General features: G+C 36.6%; 1 protein-coding gene across 1 annotated transcript in view; it reads left to right on the top strand.

Annotated features, from left to right (window-relative positions):
* Gpm6a (glycoprotein M6A) overlaps positions 1-14,290 on the top strand; it is a 341,907-nt gene that overhangs the window by 291,955 nt on the left and 35,662 nt on the right. Inside the window, exon 2 of the mRNA XM_023700101.1 lies at positions 7,649-7,841. Within this exon, the coding sequence (XP_023555869.1) occupies positions 7,649-7,841 (193 nt within the window). The remainder of the gene's footprint in view (positions 1-7,648; positions 7,842-14,290) is intronic.

A 14,290-nucleotide genomic window follows, 5' to 3' on the forward strand; every position in this document is an offset into this window, starting at 1 on the left:
GTACCTTGGGATATGTTGGGTTAAATAAAGTTTTACAGTAAAAAGTAATGTCCTTTTAAACCCAGTATTATAAATATACCCTAGTTTATAAATTAATTTTAAAGTAACTCAGACATTAATATGGTTTTATATACCATCGTATGATTCCCATATGCTGCTGCATCTGTTCTGCAGAATCAAGTGAAGCACTTGATCAAAACAGATAGGGCTCTCAAGAGGGGATCCCAGGCTCTCTATTTTTGACACAATTCCTGGTGATTTTGATATTTAGCCACAAACATTAGGAGGGTTTCAAAATGCCTACCAGCACTGCAGATCTTTCTTCCTTTCAAAGATGTACCTATTAAAATTAGAAACTGATTTATTTAAGCCCAGTATTTTCACAACGGCTAAGATGTTGAAGGTACAAAACCTGCCATTTAAGTTTGTTATCTTGGTGATGCTGCAGCATACTGCATTATTCAAATATTTACCTTAATTCTGTACTTAGTGTAGGCCACAATATATTTAAAGAAATTTGTTCCTGCAGCATAGGAAGCCTAGCCTTGGGGAGTCTTGGTGAATAGATGTCCCCACTCGACGCCAGAACCCAAAGCAGAAAACGTAATGATAAAAAGCAGGCAAGGAATTAATCAGCATAGCTATACTGAGAAGACAGGATCGATCAAATATCTGTAACTCTTCCTTTCCAGGTTACTGATAGGAGTTTTACGTTAAATAGAAGGCATTTTCACCCCTAACATATTCCATGAGCTAACCTATTCCATCCCAGTAGATGGCGCCAGAGGCAGATATAATTAAGGTATTATAGTCAAAATGTGTTCTGGTTCATCACTCTCTCAAGACTGGTTCTCTAAGCTCCTGGGCAGTGTCATGGCTGTCTTTGTCATGGCTTGGGGTGTCAATTTGGTTCTCACTAAGAGATGATTGTTCCTCCTTAGGGGCCAGCCTGGGCTCCCATCATGCTCTGCTTAGGGGAGTTAGCTCCTTTTGAGATGGTTTGTTCCAAGGTGACTACAGGTTTCTGGCAGTGACTGTAGTGTTATGCAACACCTCAGGGTGATGTCTAAAGAAGATCTAGTAAAAGACATGCAATTCAAAGTCCTATTAGGTCTTGAAAACACCTCAGTTTTTCTTGTCTTTAGTCTTGCAGGAGACAATGACAAGACAAGACAATGTAGGGTAGGTAAACTTAAAGCTAGTCAGTCTTGTACTACCAATACTTGCAGAGGCCCTCCTTAAATGATTAACATGCCTACCTGTGCAGTGGAATGGAAATCTGACCCAAAAAATCATTGTTAAAGGAAGTTACTTAATAAAAGGGGAAAGAAACAACATTAAAATAGACTGGCTAGCTTTATCTTGCCTGTATTATCCACTGAGCATCTGTATATCAAAGTAAAGAGTCATTACTTTTTTTCAAAAGCCTTTCAGTCCTTGTCATAAAACTGTAAAACTTTGGTATTATTAATTTTTCATTATTTAAACTATAGAATGAGTTAAAAGTTATTATGTCATTAATTAAAGGTAATAAGAAATGTGTTTTCTATGCACTTTATAGTAAAACATTTTTCCTAAGTGTGCTCTTGCTTTTTCTCATCCTGGTATGCTTGTAAGAAGGAATTTTTTGGGAAAAGGAATAAAAAATGATCAAGGTACAATGTGCATATGTACCAAATCTCCAAAATAAATGCAAAATTATTATGTACCATAACACATAATGAATTTAAAAATAGGGATTATCTACTGTTATTTGGGTAATTTAAAACTGCAGGCTTAGTGACATCAATTGCAATTTCCTGAGGAACACCCATCTCAGGACATTATAATGCCAGGTGTTTTGATAGGAGGTTTTTGGAAAAGTTTCTAAAAAATATCAGAAAACTCTGATTTTTATTTTGCAGTGTGTAACTTCAGTTATGGTAGCAATTTCACATTAATTGTATAAGTACAATGTATAGAAATGCTGAGTGTTCAGAATCATGCACTAAATATTGATAAAGTCAAGCAGTATTGGGGCTGTCGGTGCAGAAAGGCAAAAGCACAGGCCTTATGAGCTAAACCTAGCAAAGCACGTTTGATTTAGTCATTCTTTTGTGTCTAAGAGACACATTTCCTCTTATAACATGCTATGAGAAAGTCAGGTTGGCTCTACTCTGTTTAAATGTCCTTTTTAGGAGCTGGAGGCTAAATTGGAATTGCTATAAATTTTTGGAAATACATCTCTGCAAAAAAAAATGGCTTTGAATTCAGCTGATAGAGTCCATTTCTCTGTTAAAAATGGCTTTATCTAAGACCTTATTATCTATGACCCCTACTGCTGGAGTCTTTCTTAATTTGAAGAAAAAGCTTGTTGTTGAAAGAGCCACCAGCAGGCCTCCGTGTTCTGTGAGCAGGACTCCAAAGGGGAAGTCCCTCCTGAACATCATGGGTGCATGGATGTGGAGTCATGCATTTCAACAGTAGGTAACTCTTACGCAGATATGATGGCTTGACTGGTCTGATGGGTTTATATTGTTTGATGGTTTGCTAATCTTTATTTTTACTATTGATAGACCTTACTTTATTTATTTGTGGATGCTGACCTTTTTTCTTTTGGTCTTCTAAATTGTCTTTATTTTTTTCCTCCAATTTCCATCTATGTGGTTTTTATTGAACTTTGTCAGAGGTTTTGCTTTGTCTTTTACCCTCTTGTTAAAGATGAGTGTAAGCTATCATATATTTATTTAATAAATTGTCCTTTTTTCTTCAGATATTTTTAAACAAACGCTATTGTAGTTATTATACTCCTGGTCTCTGTATCAAAACTGAACCCGTTATTCTAATAGTTCTTATTCCTCTTCTCTACTTAGAGTTTTTTCCTGGTACATTGCATAATCACAAATCTATTATTTTACCATCTTGTTGCTTTTCTATCTCTTTTCTCTATAGAATCAGAGTGGGGATTTGTATTGACTTTATTTTGACAGATTGAACATTTAGCACAATGCTTGACACCTGTGTGAATATTCAACTAAAGATTGAAGAAATGATACATGAAAAGTTTACAGCAAATGGTCATTTATTATACTGAGGCTCTGCAAGACTGAGGAGGAAAATCACAAATTCAAGACCAACCTGAACAACTTAGCAATCTATTTATTTATTAACTTTGATGTATTTGGTACAGAGTCTCACTATGTAGCTCAGACTCATTGTGATCCTCCTGTTTCAGCCTCCCCAGGCTGGGGTTACAGGGTGCACCACCGTGTTTGATCTTGTGGTCAACTCAGCATGCCCAGGGTAGGACCGGCATGGCATAGAATTTAGCAATTTAGCAAGACCTTGTCTCAAAGTGAAAGTGAAAAACAGGATTAGAGATGTACAGTGTTTTTTCTTCTTTTTGAGATAGGGTCTCACTCTGAAGTTCAGGCTGGCCTTAAGCTCACTTTGTAGCCCAGGCTGGTTCCAGCTCACAATGATCCTCCTGCCTCTGCCTCCAAGTGCTAGGATTACAGGCATGCACCATGATGCCTGGCCTAAGAGGAACATTTCTACCCAGAGCTTGGAACAGATTTCCAGTGCTACCCCTCCAAAAATGTTAGCATAACAATTTCAGTAGTGCAGCAGAAATATAGAATGATAAGCATATTTTTTTCTTTTTAGGAATGCAAATTTAACCTAGGAAAAAACTATTAAAATTGCAGATAAATAGAAAGAAAAATGAAGGTATTTCAACAGAAAATATAATCCATGTTACAGAATTCAAAGCCAAAAAGGCCTTCTTTAGCTAACAAACTAAAATCAAGCTAACAAGTGTTTTCTTTAATATCATGAACAAAAATATGCATGCCTTTTCTCATTGCACTTTATCTGATTAAATATGATGGAAACATAAATAAAACTGAAACTATTGAAAAGAAATGGAGCTAAAAATTTCACAGGTAGTATGATTACCAATATAAATTCAAAATAGTTCTAGATACAAAATGAATCCAAAAATAACAATTAAAATATTAATGACTTAATTTATGTAATCAGATGAATTGTTCAGCTGAATCAATAAAGTAAGTATGTCATGAATAGCCGTAAAACACATGAAGAAAATGAAAGTGAGGATTTCCTGTATCACAAATAATGATTGCCATATGCTATGATGTGATACATTTTGAAAGGTAGCGTTGTGACAAATGTACACAAATAGTCCAAGGAACAAGCTAAGACTGCCAAATACCTCTCAGGATGCTTGATAATGAGGGACGGGACCTTATCGGTTACTAGGAAATGTATATCGATGAATAAATGATCAATATGCCATCGATGTCACTTGTTACTCTCACTGTTTAATCTCTTTTCCAAAATCAACAATTTCTGGGTCTCTCTCTCTCTCTCTCCCTCCCTCCCTCTCCCTCCCCGCCTCTCTCTTTTTGCAGAACCTGGGATTGAACTCAGGCCCTTGTGCTTGCCAGGGAAGCGCTTATTCCACTGAGCCATCTCCCTGGCCATCCATCTTTTTGTCTGTTTTTTCTTTTAAGTTCAGGTTCTTCACCCTGACTTGATTTTGATGAAGTTTGAGAAAGTGAGCATAGGCAAAGGCTCGGGCTTATTTCAAAAACACCTGGATAGAGGCACATTAATCATATATCTCATAGAAGATAGCACATGACAGGAGCTTTTATTTCCTTTGAAATATTTATATTAATAAAATTAAATTTATAGCTTTAATAAGTACTGCAGAAATGCTTATGGCACTGATGTTTTGGAGAGGGTGCTGGAAACAAGGCTTCATAATTCTTTCAATATTTACTTTTATTTGAAAGCTAATGGCATAGTGCTATTTCATTTAAAACAGTATACATAAACAGAAATGAACATGCGCAATGTTTCTTAGTGTATATGTGGTTACAGCATGAAAATCATTTATTAATATTTGAAGCTCAGCTTTATTTGAGAATTAATGGTTCTATTCTTATAATATCTAGTACTGACAATGTCTCTTATACATCATAATCTCTATTGTTTTTAGAGATTTTCTTAAGAAACATATTTTCCACTGTCTTTACTTTCATCAATATTCGTTTAATAGAACGTTCTTTCTTCACTTTCGGTTCAGTAAAAGCTCTGAGACGAGCCTGAGCGGCTGCAGAATGCTTAGCCTGCAGGGGTGACTGCTGGGAATGCGTCCTGGCCCCAGGGCCCTGTTGCTATGGTGATGCTTCTGCTCTGCCAAGGCTGTTTCTCACTGTGGGTGGAAAGAAGCTCCCCTGCCAGCAGCTACGTAGGATTCTGGCGGGTGGAGAGAATACTGAAATGATCTGCTGCTTTGCCATATGGGAGTTCTGAGAGTGTTCTTTGAAAGGCAGTAGGCAACTGAACTCAGCTTCATAGGAAGACAGGGGCTGATTATGATGCAGCCCATCGCAAGCGCCTGATGAGACACTTAAAGCTTCTTTGAGTACATGTATCCCTGAGGTTCTGGTCTGAACTCGAAAGGCTCTACCCTGAACTCACAGTAATGGTTTGGAGGAACTTAAATTTGTCAAAAAAAAATGATAACAATTTTGAGTGTTTCAAAAGGCAGCATTTACAAAGGGGTCTCCACTTCATTTGGAGACCTTATATTCAATGTGAAATGTGTACTAACTCGGGGTTGTCAATTTGAGTTTACCCCAGTATTGGAATTTATCTTGTAGCTTTCTAGCTGTGAAAGGTGCCATGGAATTAAAATGACCAATAGTGCCCTGGTACGTTCACTTCATGCATGGTCCCCCTTGCAGATGCAGAGCCTTGTGTGGTGGCTAATGCAGGTGATCCAGACCACAGTGGAGAACACGTGAACCCAGAACAGACTGACTCTGGATTAGTTTATAAATTATTCAGAGCTCCTCAGGGGTAGTTTTTGTGACCTGTTGTGGTCTTATAATTGTATGTTCATAAGATAGTGTCTTTCTGATTTCATCTTTACTGTTGTAGACATTAGTCTCCAGAAGATAGGAAATTAATTTCTACATAAGTATTTGTTGTTTAATCTCCTTGTAGGTGTCTATTCTATGAGTTTTGTTGGACATGCTTTTCCTGTTTTGATAGCTTAAGTTGTAAAAATGAGGTAATTATCTCACATAGCCAGATCTTACGCTTTGAGAATAGCAAAGAGAGAAATTGTTGGATAATGGGATTTGAAGTTGTGGAGCTAATAGGTACATTTGTTAAAATTAGGGAGCTTCTTGGGGATTGGCACCAACTTTATATTTCTTTGCTTTCCTCCATTATAAAATAATTTCTAAGATGGGAATTTTAGAACATTAAAAAAGGGTAGTCCAGGGATTTTTATGCCACCCTGTTCATCTCCACCTGAAACTGTTCAGTGACATTCACATACTACACATACTGATCTTAGCCATCTGCTGGAGAAATTGCTTCCTCCTATATGAAATTTCAAGCTGTTCTAACCTTTCTCCTTCCCCAGATTTTATGAGAGTGTGTGTGTCTGGGGAGGAATGTTCAGGAAATGATTTTCTTTCACAAGCAACAACTATGGAAATGCAGAGGAATTCAGAATCCTTTTTCCTTCTTTCTTTTTCTTCCTCTGAAGCAGATGAGATGGGCATGAATTCTCAAGAAAGCCAGTCTAATGAGCAATAGGGAAATAGCAGACTAGCTCAGTCTGGGAACATAATGTTACTTCACACAGGAACTTTGCAATTATTTCATGCCTCATATGTTGCTAGATAGATATAAGCATCCATCATCTGCAAATCCAAAATGCTCCAAAATCTGAAACTTGTGGAACCCTAACATAAAACCACAAACAGAAAAGCCTGCATTTGATTTCCTGTGATAGGATGTAGTCAAAACACAGGAACTCTGAAAATATTGTTTATTTAGTAGCTATTCTATGACAAGCCCTAGTTTATGTATTAGATTATTAACTCTTCAAAAGAATCATTTAAAGGAAATTATTTTCTTTTCATTTTTACAGATGATAATGTCAAAAGAAAAAGGTTGTTACAAAATACTAATGAGAGGAGGATTTTTCTCATCTGCTGTCTTACATCCAATGTGTTCCTGTCTTTCTTATTTTCTGAAAGCTGATACCGTAGTCTAACTCAGACTTACATGACAAGTCACTGCACTGCACAAAGAAGATATGCAATCAACAGACCTCAGAGTTAATTTTAGTCACCATATGCAATGAATTCAGATACTATTTTATTCTTTTCCACTTTTCAAATTTTCTTGCTGAATTTTCAATGCTCCAAAAGGATTCAACTAACTGAAAAGTACAGCCACAAAACATTAAAAGAATAAATATCATGAAAATAAAAATATATGCATGTGAAATCTGTAAACAGTATAATACTGAATGACACACGCGTACATGATGAAGATGTCACAGGAAGTCTCTGTGGGAAAGAAAGGGCTTTTGTGAGCTTGGAGCGATGAAGGAAGAAGCTAGAATTGGCATAAGCACTTTCCTGTCTTGAAGGGCAGATTGTAACTAAGGAACTGACTCTTTATACCTTCCAGGAGACCCTAAGACTTGGTTTATGTGGTTAATCTGATTTTGTCTATTAAGGAAAATAAAATTTCTCATAGTATTGAAGTTGGAAGTTTTAAGAAATGAAAAAAAAATATGATTTTTTCACCTTACTCTATTGCTTTCCTACAGGGTGCTTTGAATGCTGCATTAAATGCCTGGGAGGGATTCCCTATGCCTCTCTGATTGCCACCATCCTGCTCTATGCCGGTGTTGCCCTGTTCTGTGGTTGTGGCCATGAAGCGCTTTCTGGAACTGTCAATATTCTGCAAACCTACTTCGAAATGGCAAGAACTGCTGGAGATGCACTCGATGTCTTTACCATGTAAGACTTCCAACTTGATATATCAAGTAGCGTGTGTATGTTTTGGCATCCCTGTGCATTGAATAAATAGTAATCTAGAGTTAAATGTGGTGTTGGGGGTATGAAAAAATAGGCTTAGGGTCTAAATTATTCAGAAAAGCATTGAAAAATACAAAATTCTACTAAATGAACCTGATAATAAAATAAATAATTTAGAAGATAACTCAAGCCTTTTTGAAGTAAAAAAGCATAAGAATTTGGGATTGAATTACAGAATTTATTTCCAAATAAGTTGTGGATTCAGACAATCTATCCAGCATTTTCATATCTCTAAGTAGAGATTAACTTATTTATTGCAGTATTTTGTTTTTAGGTTGGTTGGCATGTATGCATGCATGCATGTGTGTTTTAATCCCAACTGCTATTGGTCCCAAGAGCCATTAGCTTTTGTTATCTTTGCAACTTCCTGCATTTTGTTCATGCTCCTTGACACTAAGGATTTGTGGCAGTTTTCATGACTACTGTTTTGTCATCCTAAGTAAATTCAAGCACTCTTAATTTATATTTACTTTTTTTGTAATAAGATGATTTTAGATTTACAAATATGACTGGTTATCTGGATGGTTATAAAGTAGATTTATCTTTTATTTTTATCACTGAATCTAAAAGAAGTTAACCACAAAATGATTTACACAGGGGAGATCTAGTTACCTTGTTGTATCTAAAACCCAAAAATCTAATATAAGACAAAACTTGGTCAACTGGAACAACATTCTAGGTAACAGGAAACTATTACACAAGTATGATATCAAAACCAAATTACATTACTAAATTTTATTATACCCCATTAGCTGTAAGCAAGATGTCTAGAATAAGATAATTATCAGAAACTTAATTTATCATTTTTTCTCATTAAAATTGGTAATTTTCTGTGAAAATGAAAAGGATTATTGGTTACACATTTCTATAATGTCATGGAAGCATGAATTTTCTACCAGAAGGGTAGAAGGCAGGTACCTCCAAAGAGAAAGCATAGCAGAAATTTTAGGATAGAGAAAGTTAAAATATTAATGTTTAGCTAGACTACTGGAACACAAAATGTTGGGAAATACTAATCAGAAAATGAGAAATATAATGTAGAATGGCTTGTAAGACTAGGAAAACACGTAACCCCTGCTCTCATACTGGCTGTTAGAGGAAGAGAGATAACCAAGAAGTGAAATCACATAACAATTTATCTTTAACTCTGATGTGGCAAGGCAGGGATTCAGCACTGCAGAAAACATAAATACATAATAAGTTAAAAGTTGAAATATTCCCATGATAGGGGCTGGAGAGATGGCTCAGTGGTCTAAGGCACCTACTTAGAACAAGCTTGGCAAAGCATCAGGGACCGCGGTTCAATCCCCCAGCACCACATGCCAGCCAGCCCCGCCCCCTGGTGGGCTGAGCTGGCCACACACACTAAAAAAAAATGTAATAAATAAAAAATAAAAGAAATATTCCCATGATAAATTTATGCTGCAAATTAACTCTTAATATTCTTCATTAAATTGAATCCTCTATGCCTATGTAGTAAAAGAATAAATTTTCATCAGATTTTATGCAAACATACATATAAAACTAAAATTCCATAGCCTTCATTGCCTTCAAATCAAGTAGCATGATGGTACCCTTGATCCTATAGGTAAATTCAGCATTTGGAATATAGTTAAAGTATTACAAAATGTACTGCATTATTACAAGATAGTTTGTAGAGAGTTTTATCAAGATGATTTCATGGTACATTTTAATGTGATAAAACTGACATTTTCTTTTTAGTTATATCTCAGTCGACTCTGGACAAAATATGTTCTCACTGTTCATTATTTTAAGCTACCACAGATGTCCTTAACATCTATGGATTCTCTATGTTTAGACTACATCCAAATTGCTAAATAGAGTTATAGTGTTGGATGTTTGTAAAGAATTACAAGGTTAATGAATGACATGCTTGTATATATCTATTAGTAATGAATTATCAAGATATGCTTGATACTTAGACAACAAATTACACTATGGAGCTCTAGTGAAACTTACACACCAGTGTGTAGGAAGTTTGAAGAAAGATTAAAGTTCATGTGTTTTATTTGATGGTTTTAATTTTGGTGAAATAAATTTTACTTTTGGTGTGAGAAATTAAATGTTAAACCAGTAATACATTTTGTATGGAAAAGATAGTATTTTGATTGAAATAATTAATGCCCAAATGATGCCTAAAGAGGCAACAAATATATTAAGACTCGCTATCAACAAATAGTTCATGCAAACTCAAATGGTGGATACCTGCTGTAAAGTTCTTAGTGAGATTAATGTCAATTGATACATTAAAATCTTATCTGAATATTGAATATCTAGAGGAGTAAAAAAAAAAAAAAGCCTCTGCTGCCTGTTGGTCATCAAAGAAATGGAAAAAGTGGAGGAACAGAACTTGCTAATTATGGAAATACATGGCAGAGGGGAGTGAATGATACATTTGCAGGTACTAGATCCTGCTTGGAAATAAACTTGAAAAAACAACATGCAAGGGAATGATTGTGCTAAAAAGACTTGGAGAATTCTAGCATTCCCAGAGGTTCTTTCTTCTTCTCTTCATATTTCCATGCTTAACTTTGCAAGTTCAAGCACTCCAACTTAAAAGACGATACTGCATAGCTAGCTTATTTAGTGGATAAATAGATCAAAAGATAGGTATATAAAAGTTCCCAAAACCCAAAGACTTTCACCTGTTTGCTTGGGAATCCAGAGATAACTCTTTATCTCTTTCTCTCTCCCTCCCTGTAAGTTTTTGCTGTTCCTCCTACGTGCTCCCTGTCTCTTTCTCTCTTCCTTTTTTTCTACATGCAAGAGTCCGTGTATGGTAATATTGCCAAATCTAAAGCAAAACATGAACGGAAAGCACTCTGAAATACGACTAGTGTGTGAAAATCATCATTTTTCAGCATGCACAGTACACTTCTCACAAATAAATTCACCACCAATCTTCAAATGTGTTTTATCTGTACATATTTCAGACCTATACATGTACTACCAGCTCCTATCAATGGGAGGTGCTCTGAAATCTGATGTTACCCTTAAAAGTCTTGTCATAGTCCATCCAATATGTGGAGACGTTCAGAGAGAGCAAAAACAGTGAGACCTTTGTAGCCTATCAATAGAATTTTCACATTGCTCTGTCTCTACCCACCTACTTATTTTCCCTGAAAGTTTTCATCCTTCAGTCTAGCAGTTTAGCTCGCCAAATCGCAATCGTTCGTTAGCTCCCGACCTCTGATGTGCAGCTTAGTGCGCCGCTTCCGTCACATCGGCTTGCTCCAGCCGCACGTTCTGCGTGTTCAGCACGGACATGCAGGCTCCGCACTGAGAATCGTGCACAGTTTTGTCACCTTCTGCTCCACGGTCAGAAGCAATTTTCCAGTATTTCTTATCAATCAGACTTTATTATCTGAGAAATTTGGCAAGATGTTGTGTCGCCTGAAAAGGTAAGTAAGTGAGAGGGAGGGTATTTTGCTTGTAAAAAGCAAATTCATATAAGGCTCTCTAAAATTGGAATATAAAGTAGTTAGAAATAGAAAGCAGTTAGAATATAGAAGGTTATAGTAGTTAGAAATATAGAAATATAGGAAGTATTTAGAATAGTAGAAAGGCAGTATCAAAAAGTAACAACTAATCTTGGGAAGACACTTGGTTTATTGAATACCTCTCTTGATTTCTGGGCAAAAATCAGCCCTACTCATGAATATGAGCTCCTATAAATTATTCCACAGCAGTTATGCTGGATCCTTACAAGTTACAGTGCATATGTAGGACCTGATACTATGGACTTTTGCAATGAATACAGCAAGCAGGAAACTGAGAGAAAATGTGAGTGGTGGGTTTTGTTCTCCACAAACATTCTATGTCTGTAAACCTCTAAAATTGTAATTTTACATGCATGGAAACATGTAAAAATTGTTCCAGGTTTGTGTGTGTTCTTTGGAAGGTCAATAATGTAGGAAACAATTACCTGTAGGTTGATGACTAGGAAGGAAAATAAAAAGGAATCCCAATTGACAGCAAGAGAAAACAAAGCTTCATACGTTGACAAGAGCTAGGGCAGTGCGCTCTGGTGTACGATCCAAGTTTCTGACAGTTCTGAATGTGGAAGTCTTCCACTTACCCTTGTGTCTGAAGGTCAGATAAATAATTATAAGTGTGAGATTGTTGATTAGTTTTTGAGAGGCAAATACAGTTTAAGTCACAGCTGGAAATTATGCTTAGAATGCTGTACCAAAGCCCTGGCTTCTGAAATGATAATCAAATAATGTTCATTTTATTAGGTTATATTTCAGCCAGGACAGTCCTCAAATGAGTGCTCAAGAAATTAAATAAAAACTAAATACTGATGTAAAATAATAATAACAACAAATTCAAACATCTAAATCATGAGGAATTCCAAAGCAAAGGCACTTCACTCAGGATTTGTTCTCCACCAGCCGTGTCCCTTTTTAGATGCCTTAGCTTGCAAAGCAAGTTACATAAAATCTCTCGGGCCTTCATAACTGAAGGGAAGCTGTAATGCTGCCTATGTCCTCAGGATTTCATGGGGATAAAATTAGGTCCTTTCTTCAAAGCACAGCATTACTAGCACATAGCCAGCACTATACACTTATTTCTTACTATGATGGATAATAAAGATAATAAGGATGGGGGCCGGCATGATGGCTCTGCAGTCTAAACCACCAGCTGAGGCAAGCTTAGGCAAGTGTGCAGGGACCACAGTTCAATCCCCAGTACCATAAGCCATGCTACCCCCCCCCCACCATATGTCGTACCAACCCCGCCCCCAGGGCAGGCTGAACCAGACACACACACACACACACACACACACACACACACACTGACAAGGATGTTTTTAAAAATGATAAGGATGCATACTTCCTAACACCCCCTTGTCCCTGGACACACCCTACTTACCATAATACTCCATTGCTTTACTATTTGATATAGATATTTCAGTGGAAATAATTCTATGAGTAAGTTTCAGGGCACATCAGCATCTGAAGAACTAATGTCTGTTCTCTTTTCTAACACTCAAGAAAATAAGACTATCTTGGGGCTGGAGAGATAGCTTGGTGTTCTAAGCACCTGCCTGGCAAACACCAGGGTCGAAGTTCGATCCCTGGTACCGCATGCCTTGCTGGCCGCACGCCACCAGGAAAACTGAACGTATTGGCACACTCCTGTAATCCAAGCACTGTGGAGGCTGAGACAGGAAGATCGCTATGAGTCTGAGCTGTGTAGTGAGATCCTATGCCAAATAAATAAATAAAAAGTTTATTTTCAAAAAAGAATATAAGAATATAGCAACTTCGGGAAAATATTTATAAATAATATGGTAATTTTATTCAAGTGATATCTTGAAGATTAGTAGACAGAAGGAAACTTTGCTTTGCTTCATTTGTTGGAAAAAAATGAGAGGCAAGGGCCAAAGGATTCTAGTCTGTATGGAAATAGTTTCAGGCTTACAGAACCTTGCAGAATTCATAGTTGAATAGATAAATTGGCTTGAAATGGAAAGACTTGCCGGTCAGTGAAGGTGTTTAGGTAAGGCTGATATTGAATTTCCAGTTCTAAGATGCTTACAACTTGTACCTTTTCTAGTCTTGTTTATTTAAGATGAACTATTAGGCAGGGTGCTCATTTCAGTTATTGCTAATACTGAATATGCAAATATATTTTAAATTCTTAGAATTAGCTGAAGTTCTACAATATTGGTGTTTTCAAAAGTATATCTTTTACAGAATAGTTTTTTTTTTTTTTTTTCATTTCTCCTTAATGGAGTTTTTACGGAACAAAATACCTTGAATTATACTATTTTCTAGTCATTGTGCTAGTATTAAGAAGTGCATAACACAGAAGATAGGTTTCTTATCCTCAAGTGTGATATATGAAAGATGTAAGAGCTGAGTGTAGTATACCTGAGACCAATCAAATTGAGTAAACAGCTGTAATTAGTACTATGTTATATCGACACTGACCTAGCTAAATATAAAAAAGAGACAGAATAGAAGGGTCAAAAAGAAATCCTAAGGGCCTGCCGTATAGCTCAGTGGACTAAGTGCTTGTGTAGGTAAGTGCAGCGGCCAGGGTTTGATCCCCGGCACCACATGCTGCGCCGGCCCCACCCCTGGGTGCGCTAAACCCAGGATGGAGTCTGGGCAGGGTGGCACATGCCTTAAACCCAGCATTAAGGAGGGAGAAATCAGGAGTATCACTACGAGTCCGAGCTGTGTAGTGAGACCCTGCAGAAATATAATAATAATAATAATAGAAATCCTAAAACTTGTCCTTCTATAGACATATAAAATTACGTCCTTATTTCATAATGTTAAAAATTTCAAATAGGTTAAAAGTTAAAATGTAAGAGTAAGCTAATTTATAAACTTTGA

This window comes from Octodon degus, unplaced genomic scaffold, assembly GCF_000260255.1.
Source record: "Octodon degus isolate 3935 unplaced genomic scaffold, OctDeg1.0 scaffold00121, whole genome shotgun sequence".
Classification (NCBI taxonomy): Eukaryota; Metazoa; Chordata; class Mammalia; order Rodentia; family Octodontidae; genus Octodon; species Octodon degus.